Genomic DNA, 17,058 nt, shown 5'->3' with positions numbered 1-17,058 from the left:
TCAGAAAAAAATTATTAAAGAAGTAGGTGAAAGGAATTTACGTTAAATAACATTATGCAAGAATACTATTTATTAAAAAAAATATAACAAAATATGCAAAACTATGAACAACGGTTTAATGACACATTTGTCATTTGTCGACACATTTAATGACATTTATTTTATACCTAAAATTTAGCAAAGTGTTATGGAGAACATAATGTTTTAGCAAACATTATGGAGAACACCAGTGCAGTTTACTGTGCCTTTTACTACATCGAAAGGTTTTCTGCGAATTCCGTTAATTGTTTAGAGGTGCAAGTTGGTTTAATGTACTGTAGGTATATACTATAATATGGTGCGCGAATATATTTAAATTAATGCTTTCAGGACGTAAAATGGAAGGAGGCGAATGGTGTGTTGTGTGGCAGAAAAATTTCAATGAAACTAAAGGAAAATTCTATAAAAGTGCCATGACACTAGTTATCATGTCTTCTTTAAAGATGCCTATCTTGTAGTGATGTTGGCGAACACAGTGACATGTTGAAAATAATTAGTGCATGTGATGACCAGTTATAAATAGCCAGGTAAAACGAAGAATCACTTGTGTTGCAAGTTCCTGATAGGTGTACGAGAGAAAACCAAAGAAGACTTGATTTAGATACTTAGACAGAACATGTCTGTGAAACAGACTGATATTGGTATGACTCAAAAAGGAAGATGAAACCTCACAGTAATAACGAAAAAGATAATGAATTTACCATCAATAAATAGTAAAACAATTGAATTTAATATAAAAAAACACGAACTTTAAAAGTTACATTATTTCCTTACAGATTTACTTACATTGTTATTAAACATAGGTATTTTCAATTTCTTAATTGGATTTTTGATAGTTTTCGTCGGCAATTACAGCTGAGGATTTATTGATTATAAAAATAACGTTTTTTATGTTTCCTTCATACGCTGTAACATTTTTAGATAAGTATAACTTAGATGGTTAAATATTACCATTCTAGAACTTTCACACGAACATCTATATTTCTCTCAGTGACTCACTTCTGGTTTATAAATAAGTATGCGTATTCTGTAAAATATCGTTTGGTCTATAATTTTACGAAATGCATTGCACTCGGTATTATATCAATTTTTATTTATTAAAAATAAGTTATATATAATCAGATTTGATAGTGGCTGTCAAGCTTTGCTTCCTTCGCACTATTCTAAATTGGAATGTGCTTGATGATAGTCAGTGATCGATTGCATACATTTACTGCCCTACGTTTAGTCCTGTAAAGCTCAGTGCAAATTGCAAATATTCAGATTAAAAAAGAACAATTTATCATCTGACTAAACTTTTTGGTGTAACATGATCGAATTGGACGAATAAAAAATATCATACAATGGACTACCTAAGCTCTGACGTCACAATGAGCGGGAATTTTAAAAAGCTTTCCAAAAATTGCTAATTTTGTGTGTATTTGTCCCATAAGAAGTGTGTATTTGTCCCATTTACTATGAATGTTCATATTTTAAGGTTATGTTATTGTTTGATTAAAACTTGAATTATTTTTTTACTGTATTTCAAGGTATTTTGTTGTTGTTTTTATTAGGATTATTTCAAAATAAATCAATAAATCATTGAATTTATTTGCGAAGTTTAAAAATATTTAAACTAATGTTTTGTTATTTTTTCGTTGCCAGTAAAAGACTAAAGATATTCATTTTCTCGTAGTTTGTAATATAGCATTCTGTGGAAATCTTTTTATCAAATTGCCATGAGTGTTTAAAAAAATGTGTTTTGAATGTTGTAATAGTTTTTGAGTTTATTGTTTAGATTTGGGCATGTAATGACAGTAAACATGTGTTGAAGATATCCAGTATTACTAAATTTTTCAGCAATGGCAACAAAACTACTTTAACTACGAGAAAACGAATATATTTAGTCTTCTAGGGGATAAAATCACTAGCATTTAAAACTGAATAAAACATTAATTTAAATATTTTTAAACTTTATAAATAAAATGATTTATTGATTAATTTTGTAATAACCCCAATAAAAACAACAAAATACCTTAAAATACAGTAAAAAATAATAAATTATAAAATATAAAATAATTAAATAAAAAATAATAAAAAATATTAAATAAATTACAAGTTTTAATCAAACAATGACATAACCTTAAAATATGAACATTTAAAGTAAATATCTTAATACTTTGATATTCTTATCTCATAAATTCACGAACAACAAATAATACGCATCGCACAGAATGAATTTTCGTAACCAAAACTCTTTATTTTTCTTCAAACGATTATAAAAACCAATATTTCTAACTTCTTATGGAACAAATACACATAAATTAGAAATGTTTTGAAAGGTTTTTAAGACCCCCGCTCATTGTAACGTCAGAGCTTAGGTGGTCCATGTCCATAGACTCCATCGATATCAGTCGATATTGATTTTAAACAAATGCCGTCTTTAATCCGAAAAAAATTAGATCATCTTGCACAAAAATGAGATGTTTTAACCAAATAATGTTTAAAATAACTCGGGTAAAATTATTTAAAATTATCTTCCACTAATGAACTTGCTATTTTTTTATCATGAAATATTTTTAACTGTACTAATGTACTCGTGTTCGACCAGTCTATTTAAAGATTTTAAAATAGAAAAATAATTTTTTTTGACGACTAAAACTGCATTACTACATAAAAAGTTTTGACATCTGATTTAAAAAACGATGTTTTAAATTTCCTTTTTCATTTATTAGGTACAAACATTTTATACAGTGTATAATTGTTATATACAATTAATGATAGGTTACTAATACAAGAAAAAGATAAATGATCCAAGAATTATTATCATTTTTCACTCCTTTTTAACCTGGTACCTGAGCTTAGTACACACCTATAATTTTTGAAGATTCCCAAATGTTGCCTCATGATAAACGTTTTATGCTTCAGTCATGGACGTACCTAGAACTTTTTTTTAGCCCATTTTATAGCAATACGATAATGTATAGTAGAAACCCTCAATTCAGAAGAGTGATATCATAGTTTAAACGCGGAATATACTCAAATTTAAATGTATACAGCGGCCCTCGAAAACTGCCTGTTTTCTCGATTGCAATTTGTGTTTCCTCATAAGAAATTACAGAATATATAAAGTAGTATATTTATTTGTGCTTCTCTATAGAAAAACGGACCAGGAGTTGTCGTACAGTGTAGCCAAATCTTGTTCACAAGTAGTAATTATGGTCATACAAAACCTGTATTCTTCCACGCAGCGATTATTACCGTCATAAAAATACAAAAAAAACATGATTTTTTCAATAGTAAAAATTAAGCACAAAATTGTAATGATGTTCCGTTTCGTTACATATTTAAATTTATAAAATAAAAATCGATATTTTAAAACATTATTTTTCAATCGTTTGGCAATGTTGGAATTAGCGAGGAAATTCCGTTTACAATTCGGACGCAGACATGCCATTAAAACTAGTTTTTATTATTTTTTCGCCGGAGGAATGGTTGTTTTACATGGGCGTTTCTATGGGTAATGTATTTTGTGAGTATATTTTATGTGATAAGTTGGTAAACTTATTGTTGTCAATACTGTTTTAACAATAATGTATTGTAGTATTGATAAAACGTGTTATTGATAATAAGAGTGTTATATTTTGTCGTTTTATAGTAAATTTTTAGTTATATTCTTATACAGAATTGTTGAAATTATTGTATATAGTATATACACAGATTATTGAAATACAATGGACGAAAAACCGAGTTGTTCCAAGAGAAGACAGCAAAATTCTGATGTTGATTCCAAAAATGAAAAGCCGCAAAAGAGACGGAAAATGTTAACGTCCGAGGGAAGGTAATGATACGAAACGTTTATGAAGGAATTGTCGGCAGAAAAATGGAATTAAATGTTAGCCAAGCGATCGACATTTGTAGCAGTTTAACAAAAGTATCCGTTAGCTGTATTTATCGTGTACTTAAAAATACATCGGAAAATAAAAAGCAAGAAAAAGGTAAAACTATAGGTAGGAAAAGCATTGTTTTCGATGACGAGACAAGGAATATTATACGTCGAAAAATTCATTCATTTTATTTTCGAAGTGAAATTCCAACACTGAAAAAAATTTCTCAAGAGCTCAAAAACGATGACTCTTTACCCAAGATATCTCATAGGGTCTTAATCAGAACCATGCGCGAAATGAACTTTCGATATGTAAAACGCAACAGAAAAAGTATGCTATTACAAAAAAATGAAATTATTCTGTGGAGAAGAAAATATTTAGAAGAAATACGAAAAATTCGCAGCACTGGATGCAAAATATATTATTTGGATGAAACCTGGATTAACGAAGGTCATACAGTTGGAAAAGTTTGGCAACATTTAAATGTCAAAAGTAAACGCGAAGCATTTATAGAAGGCTGGTCTACAGGATTAAAAGCTCCATCAGGAAAGGGACGGCGTTTAATTATCACCCATATAGGAAGTGATACAGGGTTCTTTGATGATGGTTTGCTTCAATTTAAGTCAAAAAAAAACAGGTGATTATCATAAACAAATGACTTCCGAAGTATTTGAGCGCTGGTTTAAGAGAATCTTACCAAAATTGGAATCTGGGTCTGTGGTTGTTATGGACAATGCGCCATATCATAGCCGCAGACTAGAACAATTACCGACGACGGCATGGCGGAAAGGGAGAATTCAAGAATGGCTTACAGAAAAGGGGATTGCATACGAAGAATCAATGCTCAAAATTCAACTACTTGACATTGTACGGTTAAGGAAAAGTGAATATCTTAAATATTCTAAGTTCTACGTATACCACCTTATCATTGCGAATTTAATCCCATTGAACTTATCTGGGCGCAAGTGAAAGGAAAAGTAGCACGCAATAACAAAACACTCAAATTAAACGAAGTTAAGGAACTTTTGATTCAAGCAGTCCTCCATGTAACTCCAGAGAAATGGGCTAAATGTATAGGCCACATAATTAAAGAAGAATATCGTATGTGGGAACTTGACACTCATGTCAAAGTTTTACTAGAGCCAATTATAATTACACCAGGTGAAGATAATGACAGCGATAGCAGCACTGCATCTTCAGATTTAGACAGCGAATAATATTTTCTAATAGTTTAGTAAGCATCAGCATAAAAAAACCAAAAACAAAAAAAAACGAGAAGAACATAGTAAGTGTGTATAGTGTTTGTGTTTAAATAGAATAGTACAATGTTTTGTTACATCCAAAATTATTTTTATTTTGTTTTTATAGAATTTTTTTTTATTTTATAGGATTTTATTTTGTTTTGTTTTATACTGTTTAAGTGTTTTGTTTATTTTATTTAATGGGACAGTATGGCTCTTGGCGAACACCCATTTAAAAAGTGACGCGCCACAAGACATACCTCTCGGGTGGTGGGGAAACTGTCTTAAAATTTGTTTTAAAAAAAATTCATTGTGTAACTCTTTAAGGACGGGTCACGTCAAAAGACGTTTTAGCGTAACTTCCGCGACAGCCTGGTGGCATCAGTAAGCTTTCTGCAAAATTACTTGTTTTTTATAGCTTTTTGTTTGTGTCATTCTGTATTTTTAGGAGACTGTATGGAATAAGCCACATAATATTTATTTATAGGTTTAATTTACTGATTTTTCGATCTCTATATAAAGAGATCGTTTTCAAATATACAAGTGATAGTAATATTTATTTTTCTATGGCTTTTTGCTTGCCGTTCTGTATATTTAGAAATAATGGTGGGAATAAGTAACAATATATTTAATTGAAATGTTTAATTTACTGACGTTTCGATGTCTATATAAAGAGATCGTTTTCAAATATACAAATGATAGCAATATTTATTTTTCTGTGGCTTTTTGCTTGTGGCATTCCGTATTTTTAGGGAGAATGTTGGAAATAAGCCACAATAGATCTATTTACATGTTTATTTTACTGACGTTTCGATCTCTAGTACAGAGACCGTTTTTAAAGTTAAGAAAGCAAACACTCATCAAATCTTGAAAACATCATTATTTTTTGTATTATATAATAGTCCACACCTCATCCCTTTTTTTCACTGACATTAATATTTATTAATTTACATCTCATCCAATTGTAAAATTATATCTATGAATAAAATTATCAGCATTAAAATCATTTATGAACCATCAATTTTACGCTTTCTTTTCGAGAAACCTAACTGTCAATGTCCTTGATGCATCTTGTCTTTTATTAATATATTCTTATTATTCAGAATAGTAACTATCAAAAATAAATTCTTATGAAACGTCCCTGCCTTATATTCAAACATACTTTTTTCTTATAATTACGTAATTAGCTCAAGGATGATTATAAGCACGCTGGAGCAGAATAGAGATAAATGCAGAAAGAGATGAAGATCGTGATTTCTTTGTCTGAAATGTTTCCCACGGCATCATCTGGACCAGTGAGAACGTGAAGAAATTAATCGATACGCTCACCTTACGAGATCTTTGAAAAAGAATCGTAGATTCTGAATTTAAATGTGTAATTTGCACCATAACAATACTTTCTCGGTAATCATTCACTTCTCGAATATCTGAAAAATGTATGTGAATTATCTGTTACAGAAGTTGTCTTTATAAATTAGTTTTTTATATACAAACTTGCATCAGCCTTTATGGGCTGATCCATAGAACAGTATAACAATCAAAGGAGATCGCGAACGAGAACATCTTATGGAAACTATTCTGTCAGTCAAATGAAATAAAATTTACATGAATAGATTCGGTTTCAAATTACAATCATTTTATATCAATGATACAATTGAGAAATTAAAGGTTTGATATTTAGAATTAATTAAATGACGGTTGGTTTCTTTCTTATTTTCTGAAAATAGATCCAAATTTATATGAGGAGAAGATATTAGCCGAGGAGGGTGAATTGGCATCTTGCTAGGATAGATTTCGGGGACTTCAAGGTTTAATTCATTTATGATTCGTCTGCATCTTTCATAAAAGGGAAAGTGGGTTGTTGCATGCTGAATATCCGAGGAGCGAATGGTTTGGTGACATTTTAAAGAGCACCCTGGATATGAGAGTATTAATTCCTGTCTTCTTATATCTAATGGTAGTTCACCGAGTTCGGCCTGAAGACTTATGATTGGGGTTGTTCTAAATGCACCGAATATTATTCTAAGAGCGTTAGTTTTAATGGTGTCTAAAAATGTTAGTTGTTGTTGAAGCAGACTAGTACGCATGGCATGCATAATCGATCTTAGAGCGGATCAGATTTTTATATGAGTAAAGTTCTACAGTTCGTACCAGAAAAATATTTCGAGGTTTAGTCTTTTGACATGTCGCTGAAGTATATTTGGTGTTTTCCGAATATTAAAACTAGATATTTAATTATTTTTGCATATTTCATAAGTTTGTGACCGCCAAATTTTAAAGTATATAAATTAGTTAATGTCTTAAAAACTAAACTATTACTTTTGTTGCAGTTTCCCGTTCCTCCTCTAATGGCGGTACAAACAATTTACCTCCTTTGCTGTTCCATAATATCCATGGTGAGAATATTAGGATATCAAGAGATGGAACTGTAGCGAGAAGAGTTGAGAGCTTCTGTAAAGGAATTGCCTTTAGTTCAAGGCCCGTCAAAGTAAACGAAAAGGTAATTATTTAAAATAATATACAGATTGAACCAAAAGTTTAGAAATGTCTAATTATCTCTTAAACAGATGGTCTGAATTATACAAAAATTTTGCTATATAAAGATCTGAAATTTGATGTTTTTAACGTTGCCAGATTTACCAGTTTTCTTATACAGTACGTTTTGGATTAGATGTTGCAAACTACATAAAGCGCTACAATCGGCAACATTGCTTCGTACGAGGTAATTGTAATTCTCCGAACCCCTCTGACACCTTAGACTCCTAGACAGAAAACGAGAGAACCATTTAGTAACACATAACAACGCAAGGGATATGCAACTCCGTCCGTCAATTTTTGTTTTGCTTACGTATACCCGGTTCGTTTCTTATAAAATAAACTCGATAAAAGTACACTGACCATTATATGGTGCGTTTGGATCGGTTTTTAATAATGTGTGATTTAACAATTTAACAATTTTTGTGGTTGAATTAAAAAAAAAAGCGCATTTCTTTAAAAAAAATACAAAAAATATACTCTTATTGAAATAATTCTTTATGTCCTACAGAAATGATTCAAATATTTGACCTTCTACGGCTGAACAGTATCCCAATCTGTCCCAAACTTCTGCGGACAGATGTAATATAATAAAAAAATAAAAAATAAAAATAAAAATAAAAACGTTTATTGCCATTCTAAGATATTTACATGTCAAAAACTTAAGATATTTTTGCCTTCTTTCTTCATCGACGTCCCGCTCGTGCACCGCCAGCGCTTGAAGATTTCTCCTTTCGGTTCCTGGGTTTTCCTGGGTGGTGTCCTCGTCTGCTTCTGTAGGTACTTAAATCGGCAAACGTACCTACTTCCCATGACAGATGTAAGAGTTTCTGCTGTAAAAGAATTGGATACTTCTCTTAGTCAGTTTCTTAATTCATCCAAATTTTGGGCTATAGCCTCAGGATGATCGTAGATGATGCTTTTAAATATCCCCAAAAAAAAAAAAAAGAAGTCCATGGGTGTAAGATCTGGAGATCGCGCAGGCTACTTAATATCGCCTGTTCCACTGATAACTCGATTCGGGAAAGTATTGTTACTACCTAATTATTCGAGCGTTGTGAACTGAACAGCCATCTTGATGGAATCAAACATTCTTCAGATTTACATCAGGAAGATTAAAAATAGCGGGAAGAACATGATTCTGTATCAAATTGAGGTATACTGTACTATTCAATTGCCCTCAATAAAAAATAAAGCTATTATGTAGTCTCCTCTAATGCCAGTCCAGACGTTAACTTTTTGAGGACGTTGAGAACAACACTTCTGTGTTGGTTTTCCTTCTCCCAATACCTCTTAATGAAAGGATTGTGTCTCCCTATTAACCAAACAGAAGATTCATTAAATAAACGCTGTTATTGCTTTAAACAAACCACTGTATAATGACAAATTATTGGCGACGGGGCAACGGAGGTTCGTGGAAAGTCGACGGCGCGCAGTGTTGCCATTTATAGTGTTCATATCTAATTTAAAACTTAACGTACTGTATTATGACTGATATATTGACAGTTAATTGTACGATAACTTAAGAGATCACGCGTATGACTTATTTCATTATTTCTTTGCTGGACTTTTTTTAATAATTTCTTTCATTTTTTAGGTTTGCATCAAATTTTTGGAGATTTCTAACAATTGGTCTGGAGTCATCAGATTTGGTTTCACCTACAATGATCCCACTAGTCTCAGATACGGTCTACCAAAATATGCTTGTCCCGATCTCACAAATAAACCGGGATACTGGGCCAAAGCTCTTCCTGAACGTTTCTGTAGTCAAGGTACTATTCTTTTCTACTATGTCACTTCTACCGGAGATGTCCATTTTGGAATTAATGGCGAAGAAAAGGGTATATTCTTCAGTAACGTAGAAACCCGTGGTCCCCTTTGGTGTCTAATAGATGTTTACGGAAACTCTACAGCTATAGAATTTGTAGACATTAGGCACCAGTTGAATAATTCATCGAGGTATATTACTTCAAACTGTGATAGTAATAGACAAGATGCAGTTGAAAGAATAACGTATCCTATGCAACAAATGTCCATACAACCTAACGAAGACACAGCGCTTCCTTTACTGCGCTACCAACCTGCCCAACTCAATTATCAAGCTATGCCGTTGCATAGAACTAGGGGGAGAAATGTAAAGTTTTTGGCCAATAATAGAAGTGTTGCTTTACGAACAGATACAGAATTTTGCCAAGGCTACGTATTTACCTACAGACCTCTACAAATAGGAGAAAGGATAGTTGTTCAAATTTTAGGTACAGAACCAATATTCCAAGGTTGTTTAAGTTTGGGTTTGACTTCTTGCGATCCAGCCCTACTGTCCCAAGGTGATTTACCTGACGATTCCAATTTTCTTTTGGATAGACCAGAATATTGGGTATTAAGCAGAGATTTTGCTAGGAACTTAAATAAAGGCGATGAAATTAGTTTCTGTATAACCCAGAACGGCGAGGTACAAATTTGTAAGAACCTAGGAGCTCCTTTAGTTGTAATGCACGTTGACCAAACCTTGAGATTATGGGCATTTTTCGATATATATGGTTCCACTCAACGGATCCGGGTTTTAAGTAGTTCTGCACCAGTTACACCTACTAGAAATCCTGAAAGACGGATAATAACTCCAACTAGTGAATCGATGAACAGTATTAATAGCCAATCAGAAATCCGGAGGAATTCAGCTATGCAGAATTCAAATTCTAGAGTGTGCTGCGTTGCTCCTGCAGATATTCAAGTCCAACCTAGCGCCAATGGTGGAGCTGTATTGTCAGTCATTCTACCTCCCGCACACGCAAATATAATTAGCACAGCTGCACCAGTTCCCGTTACACACCACCAACATCATACCTCGCAGAATTCGGTAAACAGTCATCCTAGTCAACAAAATTCATATCCTGGACATTCTAATCATCAACCATCTGTATCACCAAGCACAGTAATGGCGCCCGTTCCAACTGCATCTAATTTACCAACTGGGACTATGATGTCAACATGCAGCAGTAATTACATCGAAGTAAGTAGTGATTATTTTATTTGTTTTATTTTCAATCATTTTTCTTTAACATTGAACCAACTACAAGTGTGATCCGGTCTTCAGTGTCATCGTCGTATTCGATTGAATGACCTACTACTCGTCACTAGTAATGCTTTTAAATTTGGCAAGCACGCGAGTTATTCCCAGATTCTCCAAACATAAGTTTTTGGAATTTCAAGATATTTTTCTAGTTCGAGCCTAGCCAAACGATGATCTTCATTTACAATTTTTGGGTGTTGGATGAAAGGTCGAACACGGTCACTGGATTGCATTATTCATTTTTGATTTATTTGAATAGTTCCTCTTCAGGACTGTTACAGTGGAACTTGGTTACAGCGTCATTGAAGGGTCCAGTCAAAAAATGACGTTATATCAGAGTAATGTTATAGAAGAAAATTTTATTACAGCATTATTTATTATTACAGCTGCATTTAGGATAAAAAAATTAAGAAATTAAACGTATCATGTATATGAAACTTACATTTTTTATGAAAAAGTTCTCTAATGCTGAAAAAAGTCAGTTATTTTCTTCTGCACAACCCTTCATTGTCTCTTGGATTGTAGGACAATCAACGCCGTCTTCTTCTTCGTAGAGAGGCTAACTTTATTTTTAGCCGATAAAACTGAGTTTTTAATAACGTTATCGAATAGCTTTTGGCCGGAAAAATTGACGTTACAACCGAGATGACGTAACTACCGAGGACGTAATATCCAAGTTCCACTGTATATTACCAGCGTGTTCCCCCAGTGCGACAGAGACAACTGACGCAAAGACGTCCCTGCATCTCTTTCTAATTTGTCGAGATTATCGACCACGTGACCTAAATAACCAATGAGAAGGTCACGTGGTCGATAAACCCGGCCCATTAGAAATAGTTGCAAGGACGGCTTTGCGTCAGTTTTCTCTAACACACTGGGGGAACGCGTCAGTGTATCTGGTATTATAAATCTATGAATACATAATGTAATAAATATTTAACCTACAAATATATTAACTGTAACTATTTCTTTTTTAGCCCATCTCGGACTCGAGCACGTATTCGACACCGTTGTCTTGGGTGGAACAAAACGGAGCTCCTTTGGGCGCCGGTGCAGAATGTACCATTTGCTATGAACATCCCATCGACGCAGTACTTTACATGTGCGGGCACATGTGCATGTGTTACGAATGCGCTTTGCAACAATGGCGCGGCAAAGGGGGTGGCCACTGCCCCCTCTGCAGAGCCGTCATTAGAGATGTTATCCGCACGTACAAGTCGTAGAATAAACTTTGTTTACAGACGGACTTTAAAATACCTCGAAAGAAGATTAATAAAAATGTATCGGAAGAAAAATAAAAATGTTTTTTTTTTTGAAAAAAATTTACTTTTTGATATGTGCGTTATTTACATAATATAAGGGCTCATTATTTTAAATATCATTGTGCATAATTATTGTTTTTAAGCGTTGTTGTTAAATTCTTTTAATATACTTATGAAATAATGGGTCGTAATATTGAAATATCTGCATATTATTTGCTGAATATTTTCAGTCAAGAGTCAAAAATTTTATTTTAAATAGAAATACTTCCATAATAATAAACATTTTGATTTTTCTTCGTCTCTCTTCGAAGTCTGGTTAAATGACCAAGATTTAGATTGTTACCTGTAGTTTCGGAGAATATCGAAATGTTTTTCCTAGACGAGTGTATGTCTGAAGTGACTAGTGCTTCCAAAAAACAGATTATAAACTTACTGCCTAATTTTCGTGTTTGTGAAAAAGACTGAGTATTTGTTAACTTGAAATATATTTTTGTGTCCAGCTATATTTTTTTAACGAGATAAAACTTACAAACTGCTTGGCATATTTGGTACTAGTGTATTGGTGTCACTCAACGAAATCTTATTTTTGTAGCATTTTTATAAAATAAACATTTGTACCTGATTGAACAAAATTGAGGTTAAATTTTTATTAAAAAATTCTCAATAAAAGGTATATCTATTTAAAGAACCTTTACGGGCTAAATCACATAACTTTTTCAGACTAAATGGTCCATCTTCAGTGCTGCTACCTGGTTTGCCTAGTACGTGTTTAAAACCACTAAATATATGGGTGAAAATAATTTCAATAGTATTTAATTGGGATTAGATTACATTCTTACTAATAATTATGTAGGATGTTAAAATTTTAAATAGTTTCATTTCATGGCAACCAACCCAAGTTAACGGGGGTTACTGGTCCGGAGACATAGAGTACATTCAACCAACTTACACCTCTAAACGATTAATGGAATTCGCAGAAAAATAGTAAAAGGCACGATACACTGAACTGGAGTTCTCCATAATATTTTTAATTACTTTTTTCCTGTATTATCAGTTAGAGTAAATTTGTATAAAATGCGGAGCAAAAATTCAAATCACATTTTAAATATTATTGTTTATTTGGCTAATAATGAATGTATAAATATAATAATTAACCTGCTGTACAATTATTTTGTAAATAACATTATAATAGTGTACTTACTGATTATTTAAATTTCTAAATCATCATCATCGTCACTAAATTCACTACCTCTATCATTATGTAAATCTATAATAACTGGATTAATTTCACTAATTTTATTTTCCCGGCTCCACCACTCTTCTATTAATTTTTCACATGTATTTACAGTTTTGGCCCATATTTCTGGAGTTGCAGTTTTAAGAGCTTCTTGCCACATTTTCCTAACTACATCTTCACTGTATCCACTGAATACAACGTGATTATCATAATACGTTGTACATATACCCCAAATAGGTTCGATGGGATTAAACTGGCAGTGATACGACGGTAACCGTAGTACTTGATGTCCATAACTTGACACAATTTGGTCAACTATAACAACTGTTGGGTTTTCATTAGGTTTCGAAATTTCCAGTAACTCTGATTTGAAGCCGTATTCCGGAAAATTGATTTTTAACTAACCAATTTTTTATGCTCGGTACGTTCCACGACTGTTCTGGTCGTTTCTCCAAAATCCCCGAATGGAAATGTGCATTATCTAAAACTATAACTGATGGTTTACTCAGACTAGGTAACAGTTTCTCCTTAATACATTTAACAAACATCTGCATTCATGTTTTTATGGCAATCAGCAGATTTTGATTTTGAAGAAAAAATCAAATCTGTGTTTTCTACAAAGCCTTCTTTCCCTCCCGCATGAAGAATGATCTGTCTTTTGCCTTCGCTATCTGTGTGTTTTATTGATTTTATGCTGTCGTCTTGCCAAATTCTTATAATTCCACACTCTGCAAATATCCATGTCTCATCTAAGTATACGAATGTTGCATTTTCAGATTTCAAGTCTAGTATATTCTCTCAAAAATTTAATTCTTTTGTGAACCACACTACTCCTTTCGCATAAAAGTAACCATTATTTTCTTTTTTGAATTTAAATCCTAAATCTCTCAACACTTTCCAAAGGCTAGTCTTCTTAATTTCAGAAACTTATCTTTCTCTTATTTTGGCCAGTAAAGTATCTAAACTGACATGTTGATTGTTTTAACGCATTCGATACAAAATATTGCGAATTTCAATTTTTCTCCATCAGGTAAAGGTAAGTCAATGCCCCTAGAATGTTTATGAGTTGTTTTCTTGTCTTCGTGATACTCAGTCACAGTAAGATCTTCTTGAGAATCTCTGACAGTCTTCATTACAGTTTTTAGCTGTTTGTGACGCCGAGTGCGTCACAAAAGAGTTGATTTATACATAATAATGACTTTAAAGGTCCACCATTGTCTCTTTCCATGGTAAAGTATTTATACACATTTGCAATTAATTCATCAATATCCAACTTACGTCTAGGCATGATGGTCACTTGAAACTACACGTTTGAATTACAATATATTGAGTTTAGATCAATATGACAGAAACTTTCTAACTTTTATGCTTGAGAGGTAAAATATAATATAACCTCTTACAAAGATTAAGCAAATTAGCCTAATGATCATTAGCAATGCCGATTATAATTTAATTATGTCTGATAAAAAGTTTAGAAATGACTGGAAACCGTATATAAACAAATTAAAATGTATACCACAATTATTTTATTTGTAGTACAAGTATTTTCATTTGAAAATAAAAAGTTAAATATATTTACCAAAACCCTAATTTTAACTCGTAATCGCAGATGTCTCAAAAACGGTACACTCTGACATATGGCCAATCTAGCCACCACTATTTAAATTGACAAAATGTTCTGGTTTACTTCGAAGTATTTTTTAACAAAAATTAAAAGTGATATTTTAGAACTTTGTATATCTAATTTGAATATAAATGATCCATAGCATGGTAGTATTTGTTTCAGAAAAAAAAATACTTGTGTACTTGTGATGTCAATATGCCAATATGACCGGCACTAAACGCTAAAATTTCGTTACATACAAGTACAGAGTTCTTATAATTAGTTTAAAGACAAGATCTAATTTGAAACCCACATTTATTGGTTATAGATGAAGAAAAAGAGATAAAAATACAATCTAAATTATTTTAATAGTAATATATTCTCCTTTTACTTTTATATCTTCTTGAAACATATTTCAAACAAGTTGTTTTTTACAGTTTTCCGATTTTTTTTTCATCTTGTAGCTATATTTGGTATATAGTTACAATAAGTTTTGATTTTGTTATGTATTCTCTTTTGAAAAGTCTAGCTTTTACAATATCCCACAGATTTTCAATTGGATTAAGATCCGGTGAGTTTCCTGGCCCGTCAAAACGTATGTTTTGATCTTAAATTATTTCATCGTGAATTTGGATACGTGACATGGATCAAAATCTTGTTGAAAAACGGTTTGGCCGTTGGCTTCAACTTTTCTCAGTTCAGTTTTTAATGTATACTTTCGTAAGTTCATTTCACAAGGGTTTCGGTACCTTTCTAAGAAAGGCAAACCAAGATCATATTCAATGACTGTTTAACTGTTTGATTAAAAGTTTTTCATTGTGTCTGTTTCTTCATCATGGCAACAATGAATAACATTGTTTTTATGCCACCTTCTATGAATCCAGAACATGCTAAATCTTGCTTACATTTTTAGCTTTTATCCTTGCTGGTATCTTTCTCTTGCTTCCTAGAAGCTGATTTTTGACAATATATCTTTGGCCTACTGATAGCAAGTTAAACAGTATTTTTGCTTACTTATTAAATTGTTGCCAATTGTAAAAATAATAAAATTTAAGTTGAATGAAACTACAGAATATAGCACTATTGAATAGCACTAGCAGTAAATACATTGTATAAAGTTCCTATAAAATTGTAATTGATTTATTGAGTGACATGTAAATACATACCAATAATACATATTGTACAACCTGTCAATGTCAAAATTTCAGTTGTACAAACGTCAATACTTTAGTCATGTTTTATCAATTGCTTGAAATAAAATGACATTTTAATAATACTTTTACCAAATCTCTACAAATAGCTAATAATAAATTTCGTTTCTAATCAAATACAGGAATGCTATAAAAATAAAATGAATCCTGAATGTTTAAGACGTTATTGTATAAATATCCAAGCAGTTTCACCGGTTCTAATAATTACTTTGTTTTCAGACAATATAACCAAAGAGCAGAATTCTCAACATATTGAGGTATGCTGCATTCACGGTGGAAAAATTAGTCATTCTATCGTTTTTCTCCACAAAAATCAGTGGATAGTCAATCTGTGACCACACAGTTTAAACTTATTTATTTATTACGTTGTAAGTCCAAAAAGTATATTAAAAAACCTCCTTTATTCTTTATCGTAAATGTAAAAAGCAAGATGTATATTTTTTGTTGTAAGGGACAAAGGATGTTATATTATATATGACTAAAAAAGTTGTTACTGTTCATGTATATCCTATTGTTTTTTGTGTAAAAAGAAAATTTTTGATTACATTCCTAAACTTAACCTGGCCAGTTGTTGGATAAATGTTGCACCTATTGTGAAAAAATATTGGGGTTAAATCTATTGTATATTAGAATTTCTAGTCATTTAAGAATGTACTGATTTAGTTCAACAACTTAGTTCAATTACTATTATAGCCCACAAATAAAGTGTTATCTATTATGAAACTATATATGTTCTTTTATTTTTTCCTTTTCTTCGTCTTGCTAAAAATAGCAATTGTTTTCTAACTATTCCATGGATCCATCAGTGGAAACGTTCAATATTAGTAAATGCTTCAAGAAATTACCACAACATACTATCAAAGAATATAGACGCATTCAGAATGGTGGTAATACACAGACCACTTCCTGTTACTCACCTAGATCGGGCTCAAGCAAATGTGATCATTAACAAACCTCATCACTTGATGAGGCTCCTATCGGAGGTCAAAATGAA

General features: G+C 32.1%; 1 protein-coding gene across 2 annotated transcripts in view; it reads left to right on the top strand.

Moving 5' to 3' along the window:
* neur (E3 ubiquitin-protein ligase neur) overlaps positions 1 to 16,790 on the top strand; it is a 301,968-nt gene extending 285,178 nt beyond the window's left edge. For both annotated transcript variants that reach the window (XM_072537770.1, XM_072537768.1), the window contains exons 2-4: positions 7,477 to 7,646; positions 9,279 to 10,691; positions 11,729 to 16,790. In XM_072537770.1, coding sequence (XP_072393871.1) covers positions 7,477 to 7,646; positions 9,279 to 10,691; positions 11,729 to 11,974 — 1,829 coding nt within the window. In that variant the 3' untranslated portion in view covers positions 11,975 to 16,790. The remainder of the gene's footprint in view (positions 1 to 7,476; positions 7,647 to 9,278; positions 10,692 to 11,728) is intronic.
* The last annotated feature ends 268 nt before the right edge of the window (positions 16,791 to 17,058 follow it).

Source organism: Diabrotica undecimpunctata, chromosome 7 (genome assembly GCF_040954645.1).
Source record: "Diabrotica undecimpunctata isolate CICGRU chromosome 7, icDiaUnde3, whole genome shotgun sequence".
NCBI classification, from domain to species: Eukaryota; Metazoa; Arthropoda; class Insecta; order Coleoptera; family Chrysomelidae; genus Diabrotica; species Diabrotica undecimpunctata.
This window is presented reverse-complemented; position numbering and strand designations above follow the sequence as displayed.